This window comes from Ovis canadensis, chromosome 4 (assembly GCF_042477335.2).
Source record: "Ovis canadensis isolate MfBH-ARS-UI-01 breed Bighorn chromosome 4, ARS-UI_OviCan_v2, whole genome shotgun sequence".
Taxonomy (NCBI): Eukaryota; Metazoa; Chordata; class Mammalia; order Artiodactyla; family Bovidae; genus Ovis; species Ovis canadensis.
The window spans coordinates 58,814,409-58,834,730 of record NC_091248.1 but is presented as its reverse complement, the minus strand read 5'-3'; the positions used below and the strand labels follow the sequence as shown (position 1 = coordinate 58,834,730).

The 20,322-nt window shown below is 37.9% G+C and overlaps 2 protein-coding genes across 5 annotated transcripts in view; one reads left to right on the top strand and one right to left on the bottom strand.

The window, feature by feature from the left end:
• Positions 1–20,322, top strand: part of CCDC146 (coiled-coil domain containing 146) — a 143,160-nt gene that overhangs the window by 49,953 nt on the left and 72,885 nt on the right. The gene's annotated exons all lie outside the window — the stretch shown is intronic.
• FGL2 (fibrinogen like 2) lies at positions 928–4,857 on the bottom strand. Its single transcript, XM_069587819.1, has 2 exons — positions 3,971–4,857; positions 928–1,808 (listed from the first exon to the last, which is right to left on the bottom strand). The coding sequence occupies exons 1-2, from the start codon at positions 4,584–4,586 to the stop codon at positions 1,099–1,101; spliced, it is 1,326 nt and encodes a 441-aa protein (XP_069443920.1). The 5' UTR covers positions 4,587–4,857; the 3' UTR covers positions 928–1,098.

Here is a 20,322-nt window from a genome sequence, read left to right as displayed (position 1 = left end):
CCTTAGCCACACCTACTTCTCCAAAAGGAAGTTTACCAGTAGTTTCGCACAGCAGTGAGCAGTCTTAAATTAACAACTATTATGCATTAGAGCAAAGGAAGATATTTTTTATATTAAAGCAGTTTTTATGATCAAACATCTAAAGAGTTATAAAATATAAAAAAATTACCTTTAAATCATAGTCTTTAAGGTTAAATTAATTTTCTGAATGCTTTTTGGAGGGACATTATACTATCACATTTTAAAATATTTTCAATGATAAAATTTTACATTTCACAAATAGTACATGAGCAGGTTTAATTATATATATTTCTCCTTTCTTGGAAACTAAAATGCCATAAATGCTATAAATTGAGTAAATTTATCTCATAATGAGGAACAGGGTATTTGCTGCTGTTGCTGCTAAGTCGCTTCAGTCGTGTCTGACTCTGTGCGACCCCATAGACGGCAGCCCATTGGGCTCCACTGTCCCTGGGATTCTCCAGGCAAGAACACTGGAGTGGGTTGCCATTTCCTTCTCCAATGCATGAAAGTGAAAAGTGAAAGTGAAGTCACTCAGTCGTGTCTGACTCTTAGCGACCCCATGGACTGCAGCCTACCAGGCTCCTCCGTCCATGGGATTTTCCAGGCAAGAGTACTGGAGTGGGATGCCTTGCCTTCTCCGAACAGGATATTTAGAGACAAATAAGTAATTATAGCCTGAAAAAAATGTGTTTAAATCACTGTCAAAATAGAGGTCACTTGTGTAAAATCTAGCCTGCTGAAAAAAAACAATTATTTTTTAATTAGAGTGAGTAATATAAGTAATATAAAACTTTTTAAATAAGAGAAATTAAAAGAATTATAAGTCTAATGTGGGACTCTTAATATTACCAATTGCTTGCAAGTGTTTATTTGGATAACAGCAGAATAGTGACAAAGAACTTCTTTAAAAGGCATATTTTTCAGTTTTATTTCAAATGCTATGTGGCATAAGAACCCATTGCTCAGAGATAAATTTTAAGCCATGGAAAAGGAGTTTGAAACATATTCCAAAGTGCTGAAGGAATTAATTGCCTTATTGGGTAATGAATACCCAGAAGAATTAGCATTAGTGATTTATGGCTTAAAGTGCTTGGGTCTGATCATCATTTTGACTTCTTTGAAGGAGGACTTGTAACCACCAGGTTGTGCCTCACTTATGCCAGGCCAGGTACCCCAGAAAATCCCATTTCGGACACCTCTGTATTTTTGGTGATAATATTTGCCATTCAAGTTTGCAGAAAGACAGGCATCAAACCACCAGCCTGAACTGTAGTAGAGCCCACAGTTCCCAGAGGGGTATCGATCATTGTCTCTATCCGGGGTGGTGAAAAACTTCAGGTCGTGGTTGTAATGTTTACTGAAACGTAAGGCATCTCCAGCTGTGCCATTATAGTTACCAACGTGTAGACGGTATTTGAGAAACTCGTTGGCCACATAAAAGTGATCATACAAGGCATAGAGTTTGACACCATTAAAGTCTTCAAGATCTATTCTTAGAATCATGTCCTTACTCTTAGTCAGAAGATGGATTTTATCGTTCCCCAGCCAAAATTCTCTTCTGAGGTTTCCAAAGCCTACTTTGTAGTCTTGCCATGTTCTGGTGAAGTTGGTGCTTCCATCAACACGTGCTTGCAGCACTGTCCAGCCTCCCGCCATGGTCTCCATGTCACAGAAAACTTCGAAGCTACTGTTTCTGGGATCCGGTGTAACTCTATAGAGCTCACTGCTTCTTTTGCCTATTGTGTAGTATTCAGAGCAATCTTTATATATAAGATGTTGCTGAACTGAAGGAGTGAAAAAAGAAAGGCATTGGATTTTGTTAATAAAAACTAAGCATCTAAAGAACTCTTGATATGCACAAAAGCAGCTTGATAATTCGATCAATGGTGACAATGAAACCTTGCTCGGCTAAATTACTTGAACCTGTTTAGCAAATGCTTACTAAAGCCTCAGAACAATACCTTGATGTTATAAAGCAGGCAAAGTTCTCTAACACCCTCTTGGTTAATAATATTGACAATATCAACAACTAATAACAACAAGAAATAAAAGTGATAGTTTTAGTAATTTAATGATATTTAGTGAGGGCTCTGCCTGTGTCTTAGAGATTCTGCCAAAGACTTGGTGACATTTTTACAGTTGATCTGCACGTGAACTTTATGATGTAGGTAGTATTACTAATCTGCTGGTGAAAAAGGATATTTAGGCTCAAAAAGGATCAGTGGTTTGCTCAACTTCATAGGATCTTTAAATGGCAGAGCCAAGACAGAGCAAAGCTTGTCCTTGTAACCACTTCATTCCTTAGTCCTGAAACTCAGATGATTCCAACTCTCCTAGAATTGCAATCTATGCATGCAGAGGACTCACAGGCTTCTATTTCCTTTCACCTGAAGAGGCTGATATACTCCACTTTCAGGTCATTTTACAAGATTATTCCAAATGATTTATTAAAATTCTAAAATACAGCATTGATCAACATTTCCATTTATCTTACTTGCTTGACAAAGAAGCTCAAGTTAAAAAAAAACTTCACTAATATATGAATATTCTTATTCTGAATTTATTATCCAGGAAAATATTCAGCATTTCACATGTTCGGTTTTTAGAAGGAAAACATAGGTGATTACATTCAGGATAAATACCATAATCAAATAATGTGGCTCTGTAGGAACCACTAGAGATATTTACTCCAAAATAATTTTTACAAAAATCCTTGCCAGATCAGGCAAGTTTAATACATTAATACAAGCCACTATGAGCCACAAATAATCTATTCATGTGTATTTAGAACTCAGAATATTCAGACAGTTCCCCAAAACTTTAGTAGAAAAATAGCAGAATCTTGTTCTTGTCATTACACTTTGCCATGCAGTACCAATCTAATGCAGACCCAGGTATGCCACCTACGACATGAACCTCTGCCTTGCAATGTGCAGGGTCCATTTAGATACAGGCTGCTGGGAGTATTAGCAACAGTAGTCCTTGAAACTCCCAAAGACCTTCACTGGTTGATTCCCTGGGAGTGGAGCATGCATGAGGTGCTTCTTTCAAAGGAACGTGATCTCTGCCGCAGGCACCACACCCCTTCAATGTCACACTCATGCAGAGATGGCTTTCAGAAGACCATCAGCAAGGGTCCCAGGAACTCATGTGGAAAACCAGGGTTTGGGGGAACCAGTGCCACAGCCAGCAGTTCTTGGACAGAGTGGGTAGTTAGGTTTGTGGTCTTTAACATGTATTTATTAAAGTTAATTCAAATAATCTGGATGGGGAGGATGGCTTCTACTACTATATGCTTGAATTCTAGTAGTAATAAGATATTCCTTTCCTTAGTAGCATGCCAAATCTCTGCATAAAATAGTTTTTGTGCCACTAGGTCTCAAAGTAAAAAGTTTTGCACACACATGAAACCATATAACTATTTTTATCTGATCCATAAAATCTCCTATTTCCACTAGATGTTTGGGATTAATTGCAGATTACTTGCTAAAATCTTTCAAAGGTCTCTTGTTGCTGTATAAGGAGCAATCACCCAACTACAAAAAAAACTGATTTGCGAAGAACAGAGTACAACCACAAATACTGCCTTAACTCTACTGTTTTCAGATACTTCAGTGAACAGATAAGTAAGTTAAAGTCACTGAAACATTAAGACTTTCTCTCCACTTCTGTTTGTGTGTAGCTCTGGTGTCAGCAAATAAGATCTTTAAAAGTGCTTTAAAATGGATACAGAACTCATTATGACTTTTTTTGTAATTATGTCCTATCTCTTTTCTGTGGTCACATTTAGAAAGATAATAGTTTCCCTTGTACTACCTTGATGAATAAAAGGCTTAACTTTTAATTTGCCCTCCATTTAACATACTTTCTCAGGTTAATGTTTATAGATCCTATTGAGTTATATAACATTCATCAACAAATGATAAGAAAACATTATTATACATACCTGGGAGTGATTGTATTTGTTCTTGCCTGGGACACTTAGATGAACACTTGCCATCCAAACTATTGACAACAAATGTGAGGTTTGCCACTTTGCTATCAACATAATGTTCTATGTTGTTCATATTTACAAGATTCAGCTTCTCCAGGCGACCCTGAAGCACATCGATCTCCTCCTTGGCATTCTTAAGGTCAGAGGACAGTTTGTTCACCTCGCTCTCTAATTCTCTCACTCTGCTGTCCCCAGTTTCTCCTGGGGCTCCTGCGCCTGGTAACAGCAATCCATTTCTTCCTGGGTCTCGATTGTCATCAGCCTGCAGTTTGCAGTCTTGGCAAGTCTTCTTCAAACTATTTACAATTTCCTTGAGATTCTGAACTTCTTTGAACACCTCCTCGATCCTGCTGAACTGCTTGGGGAGCTGAATAGTCAGCGGGGGCAGGTTCACCTGGTAGGGACATTCGCCTTCCTCCTCACATCTCCCTCTGCTTTCTAGTCTCACCCGGCAGGCATTCTGGGCTGCTTCATCTTTAATTTCTTCTGTTTCATTGTTTGCCACAACCAAAAAACCATATGTAGCAAGGACAGTTGAGCTCAGCCAGCACCAGTTCGCCAGCTTCATCTTTGCAGTGGCGCTCACTTACCCCAGCAGGGAAGGGTGCCGGGCTGGAGCTGTTTTAAGAGCGGCCAGCTGCTGGCCTGAGTCAGGCTTTCTGTGTTCTCAGGAAAGGGCGGGAGCTCTTTGCATCACAAGTCTCAGAAACGCGGAGGAAGAGACTGTCCTCATCAAACTCAGTTTGCCAAAAACTGTTATTTATTTTCGATCAAAATCACCCTCTTTGGAATTCCTGCAGCTAGTCAGATGCACATATTCAACAAGTTTCACTTTCATTGTTTATTTTATGAAGCACAAGAAAATAATTGTATTTGGAGTAAATCATTTCATGATACTTAACTCCCCAGTGGGGAAAATAGTTTTTAGAGATAAAAGTGAATGTGTTAGCTATCTAGATTGTGTGAAGGACAGAAATGTTACTAAAATGGATATGGTTCTTTTTTCTTTTTGGAATAAGCCATCGAGAAACCTGTAGTTTTCTTCACATTGGGCTTTTAGGTGAAATCTCAAGCACTTAAACACAATTTTAAATATAATAAAGCTCAACTTTCTGACTCTTGCAGTGGACTTTTGTTTAATCTATTTGAAAAGAGAAGAAACCCAGACAAGAAAAAAAGTTCTGCTTTCTCTCTCTTTGACCATCACACAGTGTAGGAGAAATGTCTAAATGATGAAAACACTTTATAAGGTACATCATTGTCTTTAATCAAAACCAGCAGCCTCCTCCTTTGCCCTCCGGCAGTTTTGTGACTGTGCTGTCCTTCCACAACCACCCAAGTGAATCTGTGAACTAGTCCCGTCTGTGCTCCGCTCCTTCTTTGTCTCTAGCATCTTTGCCTTCCCTTCCTCCTGGCAGCCCTGCCAGTCCCAGCTCTGTGCTTTCTGCCTCCACAGTGGGCCCTCCACTTGGTCTCCATGCCACTTACTATGTCACTACTTTGCCCCAGACACGTCTGCATTCCTGACTTTTCAAACTTTTTTTTCCACAGTTTTTAAACTTTTCTCCTGGGAGGCTGAGGGCAAGAAGTGGGAACAGCTTTTATTGGAGAAACCACTTCCTTTTAATTTGTTTTACATATTGGCATCTCATACAAGATTTCTTATTGGTGGTAGTGGTGGCTTAGTTGCTAAATTGTGTCTGACTCTTTTGCAACCCCATGTACTGCCAGGCTCCTCTGTCCATGGGAATTCCCAAGCAAGAATGCTGGAGTGGGTTGCTATTCCCATGCACAGAGGAGCCTGGCAGGCTACAGTCCTTGGGGTCACAAAGAGTCAGGTATGACTTAGCGACTAAAAGAAGATTTATTTTAAAAGGATTTTATGGCTTTAAAAATCATTTCAAAATTATGGCTAAAAATCTAAATTCTTACTATTATCATTTGCAGTACTCTGTAATCTGTCTCTTATTTATTTCTTTAACCTGATTTCCTATTCTTTTTCTATATGCTCCTTCATCCCAGCCAAACTCTCCTATTCAACCTAACTATTCATGTTCTCTAAATGTGTCGGCTTCACTTTACCCTTGCAAACTGTATTTATTCCTGAATACTCAGGAGACCTAGATTCTACCTCTGGATCTACCTTTTATTGGATCTGTCATTAGCTTTGCTGGATCTTGGTTCCTGTAACTGTGAAGGAGGGGTTTGGCTATTCTTCCCTCATACAGGAATGATAGTTATAAACACCTTGAGTGCTGGAGTGCTGAAGGAAAAATGCAGTGTATAAAATGTAACATTCTTTCCAAACAAATTTGACAAACATGTTATACACACTTAGGTCTCATTTTCCTCCATCTTCTTCCAGCTTTTTAAAAAATTAAGCTTGTTTTTCTCTTTATTCCATTTAATATATTCAAATAAATTTTAGATACACTCTTAACTTTTTGACTAAAATATATATATTTAATCTCCTAATTTCATTTCTCTCTCCTCACCTACTTTCAAGCTGTGACACTCCCTTATTGTGAGGGGAGAAATAAATGAATGATTAGGGAATTTTAAAAAATGATGATAATATAAATAATAGATTAAAATATCTTAAAAAGTGGAAATACATAGGAACAATGTTGAGTTTAAGGTACATTATTAAATGCCTTTGACTGAATTGACTATAAATCCACATGTTTAGGGACTTCCCTGGTGGTACAGTGGCTAAGACTCCACACTCCCAAAGCAGGGTGCCTAGGTTCGATCCCTAGTCAGGGAACTAAGATCCTGTGTGCTGCAACTAACACCTGGCACAGCTGGGTTTAATAAGTATATATTTTTTTAATCCACACATTTAGTCAGTCAAGTCCAGTCAAGTATTTATTAAAGATCTGTATACTCAGATTTGTATATTCCAAGCATTAAGATATGTATACTAGAGCATATAAAAGATGGATCCCCCCATCCTATATCAACTGAGCATCCCATACATGCAAGACACTATTCCAGGCACTTAGGCTGCAGACACCAAACATAAATCCCCTTTTCCTTCTTAGGAAGGAGTATTGAGGACTTTGCATTTTGTTCATGTTGAACTTTCAAGTGAAATCTTAAGCACTTTTAAGCTTTTCTAAATCTAACAAAAGTAAAGCTTTCTTGCTCTTGCATTGGGCTTTTGTTTCATCCCTGTGAATCAGGGATTTGCTTTTCAGGCACTGCTATTGATTCTTGGGACCTGCAAACCCCACTTAGCCAAAGGCCAGTGTTATAGTTTCACCTAAAATGTTTGGGAACTGGCTCCAGTCCCTTCAGGACCATAGAAAATACCCAAAATAAAGGCAGAAAATTGCTTTATTAATCATTTTTTTGACATTAATAGGTGGGATTCTGAGTTCTTAATTTTAAAAGATTATTGTTCACTTACCACGGGCAGACACTGACTACCGCATAAAAGAGGCTCAACCTGACTAGTAAATTTATAGCCCATGGGGGCAGAGAGTTTGCTACAGTTCAAGAAGCTTTCACAAATACTGTCTCACTACATCCTCCCATCCACACAATTACTTCCTGCATGTGCAGATGAGCAGAGAAAGAGTTCAAAGAAATAAATGATTTGCCTATAGTTTCACACTTTTTAAGGGACGGTGCATTAAAAAGAAGAGACATTACTTTGCCAACAAAGGTCCGTATAATCAAAGCTATGGTTTTTCCAGTAGTCATGTATGGATGTGAGAGTTGGACCATAAAGACGGCTGAGTGCCAAAGAATTGATGCTTTTGAACTGTGGTGTTGGAGAAGACTTTTGAGAGTCCCTTGGACATCAAGGAGATCAAGCCAGGAAATCAATCCTAAATATTCATTGGAAGGACTGATGCTAAAGCTGAAGCTGCAATACTTTGGACACCTGGTGCGAAGAGCCCACTCACTAGAAAAGAGCCTGATGCTGGGAGGGATTGAAGGCAAGAGGAGAAGGGGACTACAGAGGATGAGATGGTTGGATGGCATCATCAACTCAATGGACATGAGTTTGAGCAAGGTTCAGGGGATGGTGAAGGACAGCGAAGCCCGGCATGCTTCAGTCCACGGGGTCGCAAATAGTCAGACACCACTGAACAACAACAAGCAACAGAGCTGGAATTTGAACCTGGTCTGATTCCAAAGTTCCTGTCTTTTCTCCTATGCCATCCTGTCATATGGGGGGCAGGGAGATAATGCTGGAAAGGAATACTGGTACCATGTTGTGGAGAGCCTGGTACTTAAATTACTGCTTAGATAAGTGGGGACTCACTGAAAGTTTTGAGCAAAGGAATAATTTAATCAGTTATGCATTTGAGAGAAGTTAATCATTGAAACTGTAGGTGCATTGGAAAGAGAAAGATTAGGTAAGGAGAGCAGTTTAGAGGCCATTTAAATAGTCATTGTTTCCCAAGTGTGTTTTCTGGAATGTGAGTGACTAGATGTTGATAAATGTTGTATCAAAATAGAGTTCCAGGACAAGTGGATCTGAAAATTATCAGTCATTTGCTAGCATGCATTATAGCTGGCCCAAAGCTAAATAATATATGCTGCATTTTAAAAATTATGATTGATAATGGGAATCAGTTTTTTTTTCTTTAGCACAACTTTTAAGAATGAATCTTCTGCTAAAAACCAGTAGGAAATGTTATTGCACATGAAAGGTGGCATGATGGTAGAAGGAGTGGTGAAGGGGTAGCAGCTATATGTGTGTGTGTGTGTGTGTGTGTGTGTGTGTTTAGTCGCTAAGTTGTGTCCAGCTCTTTGTGACCTCATGGACTGTAGCTTGCCTCTGTCCCTCCTGTCCATGGGATTTCTCAGGCAAGAATACTAGAGTGGGTTGCCATTTCCTTCAGGGGATCTTCCCAACTCAGGGATAGAACCTGTGTCTCTGAGTCTCCTACATTGGCAGGCAGATTCTTTACCACTGAGCCACCTGGGAAGCAGCTATTTTTAGCAAAGAGTAATAGAAACTACAGAATATTGATAAGGGATGAAAAATGGAAGGAGAGGAAGAGTTGAGAAAGCACATGAAATACAACTTCAGCTGAAGTTAAGTAATGTTATGGTGATAAGAGTCGAGAGGCAGCAGTAAATTGGGGAGACTGTAACAGTGATATTTCTGTTTTGAATAGAGTGACAAGACGCAAAGTAGAAATACCTAATATACAGTTGAATATCTAAGTATTACAAACAACACAAAATGGAAATGGATGTCAATTTGAAAGCACAGGAACCAAAAGGATTGTAAAATATCAGAACCAGAAGAGTACAGTATCACAAAGACCAGGGGAGAGGGTTTCAAGGCGTTAGCCATCAAATGACCAAAAACTTTAAGAGCTGACTTCCTGTCCTCAACTTGCACAAAATTCCCACCCTCTGACCTTGATTCTGTCTTCTCCCTCTTGCTAGGAAACCATTCTGGACCTTCTCATGCTCAGCCTGTCCTGACTCCTAGAGTCATCTACCGATGATGGCAGTCAGAACCTTCCATCCACTCTCAACATAAAACTGACACATTACGCCCACCTGCTTTTCAGATCTAAGCAAATTAACACCAATATACGTTGGAATTTTAAAGTAGTAAGATATGTTTTTATAAAAGTGAAAAGTGCTTTCATCAGTCGATGCTCACAACATATTCAAACTTCTTTTCTTTTTTTTATGCAAAGTATATTCAAAAGGGATCTGCATTTACTGTATCTGGATCAGATTCCAAAAGCACATTTTCATTTCCCTTAATACATTTTATTTTTAAATAAAGAAACCCTTTATGTTTCTATTTTTATCAAAGGGGGTAAGTAAATTTAATAATTATTATTTTTGTTATGTTGAGATCCCTTTGTTGATATTACACCTATTAATTTCACATATTTGTAGTTTCTGACTCATTAAATGGTTCTTTAGGGAGTGCATGCTTTTGTGATAAATATTAATACTTTCACTTTTTAAACTACTTGAATTGAAATGTCAACAATAAATACTGTTTATCTTAATACTCCTTAAAGGTTCATTGTATATCTCATGGTTCATTGTATATCTCATTTAAACAAAAGCCTGATTTCAGCAATCCACAGAGAGATCAAGAATTGCCTGATTCTGGTTAAAGCTAGAATAACAGTTGATAGGTTCTTTGTTATGTCTTGCAAGTACTTCACACTAGCATAGATGAAGCGATTTAGACTAGGAATCCCTCCAGCATGGACCTACCATGAAAGATCCACTATGTGGGTCCTTAGAGGGGTTCTGGATCAACAGAAATATCCAAAGGTCCACTCTTTATAAGACTACAGAACATATAATCACTTGATGAACTAATAGCCTCTCTTCAGGGGGTATCCAGGGATTCTCAGATGAGAATTTTATGAAACTGGAATATTCCATGGGAGTCTTGGAATGTCCATCTGTCAATACCTTATCAACAAAATCTCTTTATTATGTATCCCACACCAAGAAGGGGATCAGGAGGATCCAAGATATCCATGGGGTGTGGCATCTAATTTTGCTGTCATTTTTCTAAATTTCCAGAGACTTAAAAATCTTCATATAATCAATGAGGAAACAAAATATATTTTTGTATCTTATATTAGAGATTGATCTTGAGTTTCCTTTTATATTCCTCAAATCACTGCGGATGGTGACTGCAGCCATAAAATTAAAAGACACGTACTCCTTGGAAGGAAAGTTATGATCAACTTAGACAGCATATTAAAAAGCAGAGACATTACTTTGCCAACAAGGTCCATCTAGTCAAGGCTATGGTTTTTCCAGTAGTCATGTATGGATGAGAGTTGGACTATAAAGAAAGGTGAGCGCAAAAGAATTGATGCTTTTGAACTGTGGTGTTGGAGAAGACTTTTGAGAGTCCCTTGGACTGCAAGGAGATCCAGCCAGTCCATTCTGAAGGAAATCAGTCCTGGGTGTTCATTGGAAGGACTGATGTTGAAGCTGAAACTCCAATACTTTGGCCACCTGATGCGAAGAGCTGACTCATTTGAAAAGACCCTGATGCTGGGAAAGATTGAGGGCAGGAGGAGAATGGGACGGCAGAGGATGAGATGGCTGGATGGCATCACCGACTCGATGCACATGGGTTTGGGTGGACTCCGGGAGTTGGTGATAGACAGGGAAGCCTGGTGTGCTGTGGTTCATGGGGTTGCAAAGAATCAGACACAACTGAGCGACTGAACTGAACTGAACTGAACTGAAGGAGGAAATCATTAAAGAAATGAACTTGTGTTTTCTGTGTGTCTTCCCATTGTTTCTCATAATTTATGGTAGTTATATTTTCTAAAGTCACCACAAACACTGAATTAGCAAATACCAAACCATTGCTCCTAGGGGAAATATAGGGTTAGGTCTCTATGAGCCTCTTTGGTCATAATATTTTTGTCAACTGATCAATATATAACCTTATTTTAAATGTTTCTGTTTAAAGACATCTTATTTAACATATATTATTAATTCATTAACACAGAATTCATGACCAAGAGAACAATAATTCATGACTGAAGGAAGCTTTTCTAACCCATGTATTTTCTCCTTAAGGTATATCACAACTTTCTTGCACTGAGGAACACTTGATAGCACCTCAAAACTATGCTCAGGGGCCATTTTAAATAGTGAAAACATCAATAAAAACATACACACACACACAAACATGTTGAAAAACATGGCACTTAGACCACAGAAAGAACACTTTTTTACAGTATGAGAGCTGAAACAAGACAACAGTGTTGAGCTTAGCTGGGAATGTACGTGTTGGGCAACTCAAACTTTTCACGGCCCTGCACGTGCTGCAAATGGTCCCCAAAGCCCACAGGTATTATCTTCAGGTTGCAAATAAATTCTAATAAGTAAGCAAATTTGCAAACACACAGTACATGAATAATTAAGATTCACTGTATATTGTTACAAAATCCAAGGCTTTAAATTCTTGGAAATGTCTATATAGCCATTTCAAGTTAAGGGTTAATTTGGTTTTATCTGTTTTATCACTTGTGTTCCTTAGGGTATTATTTGTTTTGTTTTTACTAGGCATTTACAAATAATATATAAATATGAATTTATATAATATATAACATATTCAGTTCAGTTCAGTCACTCAGTTGTGTCCAACTCTCTGCGACTCCATGAATCGCAGCACGCTAAGCCTCCCTGTCCATCACCAACTCCTGGAGCTTACTCAAACTGATGTCCATCGAGTCAGTGATGCCATCCAGCCATCTCATCCTCTGTCATCCCTTCTCCTCCTGCCCCCAATCCCTCCCAGCATCCAGGTCTTTTCCAATGAGTCAACTCTTTGCATGAGGTGGCCAAAGTATTGGAATTTCAGCTTCAGCATCAGTCCTTACATATGTCTAATTATATTTTATATAACTATATATAATATCATGCAATATCATTTATATTATATAGTTATATAAATTTAAACTGAATAATAAAATTTAGCTTAGGGATTTGTTTCAGTTCGTTCATAAATATAGTGTGCATCTTAAACAATTAAATTATTATGGAAAAGCAAAACTATTAAACTAATTCCATGCCACTTGAATAATTTCATGTTGAACGTATATCTTTTGAATGCTTGTTCTTTATTTTCTTCAAAACTTGTTTTTAAAAGACTCAAGTTTATCTTACGAAATACATCTCATGTATGAATTCTCAATAAATGTTCATTTTAAGCTGATTTCCACTGTGCTAGTAACTAAAGAAAATTTATGAAATGGAGTAAATGTAGTAATTTAATAGTAAACATTTGAACACACCGATGACATATCATCCAAGTTCTTCTAAGTAAATCTTTTTAAACATAATTCAAACCATAGCATTCTGAGATATAGTCTATCTTACTGAGTTTCTTTCTCTGCTGTTGGCTTGATGTTATCTATTTCAGTCATATCCTATTGTTTGAAGTGAAAAATTCAGAGTGTAGGAAACCATTTCTTGATCATTATCAACAAATGTAAAATTGCTTGGCCCTTCTTTTGCTTATTTTAAAGTGTCCACCATTATTTACCACAGCTTCCTCTGCTTGTGTATTTATTTCAATCATGTTTACATGTATAAATGATATGGCATGTGTTTTGATACTTTATATATATATTAAAGCTCAGCTTTAACAATTGTTGCACAAAAAGATGACAAAATAGATGCATAAGTTGTGGTCAGTTATGGTATAAACATAGGCTTAAAGTAAGTTTCCATTTTTACTACCATCATCATCTTAAAAACATCATGACATGACAGGGTGAAAAGAGCCTTAGGGTGGTAGTCCAGAAACCCATGATCTTACTGAGCAAACTCCCACTTTCTTGTCACTTTTCCTCATCTGTAATATGAAGTCAGATTGGAGAGCTCAAGGTCCTTTTCAGGTGTAATAGTTTATGACTAAAAGTTATTAATTAGAAGCCATGTAATAGCAAAGAAAGTTATAAGTGCAGATGGTCCTTTGATTAAATCATTAATTCTGATGAAAAATATAAAGATCTACTTCATTTCAGTTATTCCTCCATTCAGTGAGTCCTTATTTTCCATTTATTGAGTCGTGCTCAGTACTAACCCTGGGGATGACAAAAGTGAAAAAACAGACCCATTTCTCACTTTGCGGAGCTTTAAGCTGCAAAGTAGTTCAAACCAGAGCCAGCCTTGGGCCAAGACAGCATGTTTAGCCTTAGACAGGGGGTCAGTAAGCACACTAGCTCACTAAGGTCTTTTGCACCCCTCAACTCCCTGCCTCAATGCCATGGCATTGGCCTCTCCCTTCCCTAACTCTGAAAGTAGCCACTTTTAGAGTCATTCTTTTCAGATTAGACCACAAAGATTGCACAGTGTCTGTATATAACAATGGCTATGTTGGATATACACTGCCTGGCAGAGAAGAGAACTTTCTCTTTTCTTTATTAGGCTTATTTCTCTGCATCTTAACCCACTTCCATAACTGCTACCACTCCAAAATGATCCATATACAAAGCAGAGAAAAACAAGTGTTTGGAATGAAAGGGATTTTAAAAAGAAAACCATATTTTATACAAACGGCATGTATAGCTTCCCTAGGTCTAAATTTTACTCTAATAAGCATGTGCATGCTAAGTTGCTTCAGTAATGTCTGACCCTTTGGGACCCTATGGGCTGTAGCCCACCAGGCTCCTCTGTCTACGGGGTTCTCCAGGCACAAATACTGGAGTGGGTTGTGTTTCATGCCCTCCTCCAGGGGATCTTCCCAACCTAGGGACTGAACCTGCGTCTCTTATGTCGCCAGCATTGGCAGGTGGTTTTTTACCACTAGTGCCACCTGAGAAGCCCTAATGAGCATAGGTTTATTAATTCAGTAAAGTATGGATTCTGCAGAATGCACAGAATAAAGATACAGTTGTAGCACTGAAAATATAAGTGCATAGAAGGTAAACATATTAAAACTTTTTGCTTTTATATATGCTGTTTTCCCTATTTTGTCCCTCCTGTTTTATCTTTGATTCTGCATTATGAAACAGTAGGGGCATGGAGGAAGAAGTTGTTCTTTAGCAACTACAAGCATGTGGATTGGGGGGTTTTACTTTTCTCTTTTCTAAGGCAAGACCCAGAAGAGGGGTTTAGCCTGACTTGGAGAATCTAGGCTGAGTTTAAGTTGCTCTTCCTCCCTGCTCCACAGCTAGCTAACATCTCCTGCTTATTATGTGGCCCATATTCTCTAATTTTCCTGCTAATTCCCACCCAAACACAGAAAACAGAAATATAGTGCAGAGGAACGTAGTGGAGCCCAGAGAGATGAAGGTGGTGGGATAAAGATGACAAAGAAACAAAGAAAAGAGACCTAAGGGGGAAAGAGGGAGAGAAATTGAATTATGGTGGGGTCTGTACCAGAGTATTTTGTTTAAAGAAGATATTAAGTCTATATGTAAAGCTAATTTTATAGGATTTCTTTTCCCGAATGGATATTGGAAGAACAAAGTTAGAGGACATGACTGCATTCAAGCATTAGGGCATCAAAGATAAATGCTTTATCCATCATTTTGACAGTGGGCAGTTGTGTTAATAATTGCTTCAGATTGTATTATTACATTGATATAAATGAAGTTAAATAAACTTTTAGGACATAGAAGTTCCAAACAGCTTTACTTTACAAACAATGTAAATTTTTAGCCAATATACCCAATTTCCAATGTTTAATGGAGTTTTACTGTGGAGCTATTTGCTTTCATAACAATTTAATTCACTGTGATTTCTTGAATTTTTCATATTTTAAAATACCAGTACTATAGCAAACAGAATAAGAACATTATCAGGTGGAAGTTGAATATACTAGATATGTATCCAGTAATTATTATAAAATATCTAAACCAAACTGCATTTAGTTTAGTAAATGAACTTTAATGTTAAACAACTATTTCACACTTTTCTAATGCTGTAAAACTTCAGGAAATGACATTACATGTTATCAAGACCAGCCGCTTCATTTTACAGATGAGCAAGGAGGTCTCAAAACAACTAAATGTCCTGCCCACGCCTGACCAAGGCTGCTGAAGTCTCCCAATTCCACACCATCTACTCTAAACTGATCTCTACAGTACCCTTAATTTGTAGCTAGACTAGAAAAACATGCTACAAAAATAAAGTCCACCCATATTAAAACTTTCCTAGTTAAATGCTTCTGGGGTTTTAGAAAGCAATAGTTTCCTTATATTTCAAAATAACTGGGAGTTACCAAATGAGCTATTCACATGTCTTGCTATATGATTCAATTTCTCTTATACTTTTATGTATATATTACATATACATATGTATTTAATCCATAATCCATTGCTACAATATTTAATTATATAAAACATAATCCATTGCTACAATTTTCCATCTGTTTTTTATGCTTGTTTGTGTTGTTTGGCTTAGAATATAAGTTCTTAGAATAATAATTTTTTAAAGACATCTTATCCCTTACCCTGCCCAGAGCTACATTCTAGAAGACATGTGAAAAAAAAAATTTTTTTAATCTCTTTTCATAGAAAAATTTTCTGATTATAAATGTAATGCTTGTTCATTATTTTAAAAATTAGAAAATACAGAAATTCTCAGGAAGCAATAAAAATCTCAACCTAACTTTATACATAAAAGAACTAGAACCTTACATCTAAAGGAACAAAACCCAAAGTTAGTAAGAGAAAAGAACTCATAAAGATGAGAGCATAAATAAGTGAAATAGAGACTTAAAAAATAGAAAAGATCAAGGAAACTAATAGTTCTTTGAAAAGATAAACAAAATTCATAAACCTTTAGCCAGACTCATCAAGAAAAAAAGGGGGCCTCAAACAATAAAATCAGTAATGAAAAAGGAGAAGTTACAACCAACACCACGGACATACAGAGAAGCAGTAGCGATTACTAAGAACAATTATATACCAATAAAGTGGACGGCCGAGAAGAAATAGATGAATTCCTATAAATGTACAATCTACCAAGACTGAAGTAGGAAGAAATAGAAAATATGACCAGACGAGTTAGAAGTAATGCAGTTGAATTAATAATTTTAAAACTCCCAACAGGACTTCCCTGGTGGTACAGTGGATAAGTCTGCCTGGCAATTCAGGGAACATGGGTTTGATCCCTGGTCCAGGAAGATTCCACATGCCACAGAGCAACTAAGCCAGTGCACCACAGCTACTGAGCCTGCACTCCAAGACCCACAAGCCACAGCTCCTGAGCCCAGCTGCCACAACTACTAAAGCCCAGGCCCTAGAGCCTGTGCTCCACAACAGGAGAAGCCCCCAGAATGAGCAGCTCACACGCTGCAACAAAGAGCAGCCCCCCACTTGCTGCAACTACAGAAAGCCTGAGAACAGCAACAAAGACTCAGTACAACCATAAATAAATAAATGATTTTTTAAAAAACCTCCCGAGAAACAAAAGTCCAGGACCACTTGGCTTCACAGGTGAAGTATACCAAATATTTAGAGATGAGTTAACACCTATCCTTCTCAAACTGTCCCTAATTATTACAGAGGAAGGAACACTTCCAACTCATTCTACAATGCCAGCATCACCCTGAAACAAAATTCCCACAAAGATAAGAAAATTACACAAAAATCATGCAAAGAGAATATTAGAGGCCAATATCAACAACACATACACACATCAATAACAAATATAGATGCAAAAGTTCTCAACAAAATATTAGCAAATCAATTTCAAAAATATATTTAAAAGATCATATACCATGATCAAGAGAGATTTAGCTCAGGGATACAAGGATGATTCAATATCTGCAAATCAATGTGCTATGCCATATTAACAAATAGAAGAATAAAAATCATATGACCATCTCAATAGATGTAGAAAAAGTATATGACAAGATTCAACATCCATGTATCATAAAACTCTCCAGAAAATGAATATAGATAAAACATACCTTAACATAATAAGGGTCATATATGATAATCCCACAGCTAACATCATATTCATGGGTGAAGAGCTGAAAGCATTTCCTCCACATGGAATCTAACAAAAAGAATGAAATGAACAAATAAAACAAAATAGGAACAAACTCACAAGAAGAAAACAACTACTGGTTATCAGTGGGGAGAGGGAAAAGGGGAGGGGCAAGATAGGGGTAGGGGTCTAAGAGGGGCAAACTACTATGTATAAAATAAATAAGCTACAAGGGTATATCATAAAGCACAGCGAATACAGCCAATACCCTATAATCTTAAATGAAGCATAATCTATAAAAATTTGAATCACTATACTGAACACTTGAAACTAACATGATACTATAAATCAACTGTTACTATACCTCAATAAATGAAAAAAAGAAAATATAGAAATGTATACGACATCTACATTCCCACCATTTTTTTTCTTTTTTTAAGTCTTTTTTTTCTATCACTTTTTATTGTGGTAAAATATTCATAACATGGAATTCAGTATATTAATCATTTTTAAGTGTAGAGTTCAGTGGCATTAAATACAGTCACATTACTATGCAACCACTACCATCATCTATATCCAGACCTTTTCATCATCTCATACTGAAACTCAGTACTCATTCAAGAATAAGCACCCCCTTCTCTGCTGCCCCATTCCTGGTAACCACTGTTCTACTTTCTGTTTCTATGGATATGAATATTCTAGGTACCTCATATGAGTGGAATCATATAATATTTGTCCCTTTACATCTGGCTTATCTCAGTATAATGTCTTTTAAGGCCTGTTCATGGTATAGCATGTATCATAATATAGTTCCTTTTTAAGGTTGAATAATATTCCACTTAAATTGAAGAAAGTGGGGAAAACCATTAGACCATTCAGGTATGACCTAAATCAAATCCCTTATGATTATACAGTGGAAGTGACAAATAGATTCAAGGGATTAGAACTGATAGACAGAGTGCCTGATGAACTATGGATGGAGGTTCCTGACATTGTACAGGAGACAGAGATCAAGACCATCCCCAAAAAAACAAATGAAAAAAAGCAAAATGGCTGTCTGAGGAGGCCTTACAAATAGCTATGAAAAGAAGACAAGCAAAAAGCAAAGGAGAAAAGGAAAGATATTCCCATTTGAATGCAGAGTTCCAAAGAATAGCAAGGAGAGATAAGAAACCCTTCCTCAGTGATCAATGCAAAAAATAGAGGAAAACAATAGAATGGGAAAGACTAGAGATCTCTTCAAGAAAATTAGAGTTACCAAGGGAAAGTTTCATGCAAAGATGAGCTCAATAAAGGATAGAAATGGTATGGACCTAACAGAAGCAGAAGATGTTTAGAAGAGGTGGCAAGAATACACAGAAGAACTGTACAAAAAAGAGCTTCATAACCCAGATAATCACGATGGTGTGATCACTCACACTCACCAGACATCCTGGAATCTGAAGTCAAGTGGGCTTTAGGAAGCATCACTATGAACAAAGCTAGTGGAGGTGATGGGATTCCAGTTGAGCTATTTCAAATCCTGAAACATGATGCTGTGAAAGTGCTGCACTCAATATATCAGCAAATTTGGAAAACTCAGCAGTGGCCACAGGACTGGAAAAGGTCAGTTTTCATTCCAATCCCAAAGAAAGGCAATGCCAAAGAATGCTCAGACTACTGCACAACTGCACTCATCTCACACGCTAGTAAAGTAATGCTCAAACTTCTCCAAGCCAGACTTAGGCAATACATGAACCATGAGCTTCCAGAAGTTCAAGCTGGATTTAGAAAAGGCAGAGGAACCAGAGATCAAATTGCCAACATTCACTGGATCATATAAAAAGCAAGAGAGTTCCATGAAAACATCTGTTTCTCTTTATTGACTATGCCAAACACTATGACTGTGTAGATCACAATAAACTGGAAAATTCTGAAAGAGATGGGAATACCAGACCACCTGACCTGCCTCTTGAGAAACCTGTATGCAGGTCAGGAAGCAACAGTTAGAACTGGACATGGAGCAACTGACTGGTTCCAAATAGGAAAAGGAGTACATCAAGGCTGTATATTGTCATTCTGCTCATATAACTTATATACAGAATACCTCATGAGAAACGCTGGGCTGGATGAAGCACAAGCTGGAATCAAGACTGCTGGGAGAAATATCAATAACCTCAGATATGCACATGACAGCACCCTTATGGCAGAAAGTGAAGAAGAACTAAAGAGCCTCTTGATGAAAGTGAAAGAGGAGAGTGAAAAAGTTGGCTTAAAGCTCAACATTCAGAAAACTAAGATCATGGCATCCAGTCCCATCAGTTCAGTTCAGTTCAATCGAGTCGCTCAGTCATGTCCGACTCTTTGCGACCCCATGAATCGCAGCACGCCAGGCCTCCCTGTCCATCACCAACTCCTAGAGTTCACTCAGACTCACGTCCATCGAGTCAGTGATGCCATCCAGCCATCTCATCCTCGGTGGTCCCCTTCTCCTCCAGCCCCCAATCCCTCCCAGCATCAGAGTCTTTTCCAATGAGTCAACTCTTCACATGAGGCGGCCAAAGTACTGGAGTTTCAGCTTTAGCATCATTCCTTCCAAAGAAATCCCAGGGCTGATCTCCTTCAGAATGGACTGGTTGGATCTCCTTGCAGTCCAAGGGACTCTCAAGAGTCTTCTCCAACACCACAGTTCAAAAGCATCAATTCTTCAGTGCTCAGCCTTCTTCACAGTCCAACTCTCACATCCATACATGACCACTGGAAAAATCATAGCCTTGACTAGACAGACCTTAGTTGGCAAAGTAATGTCTCTGCTTTTGAATATACTATCTAGGTTGGTCGTAACTTTCCTTCCAAGGAGTAAGCGTCTTTTAATTTCATGGCTGTAGTCACCATATGTGGTG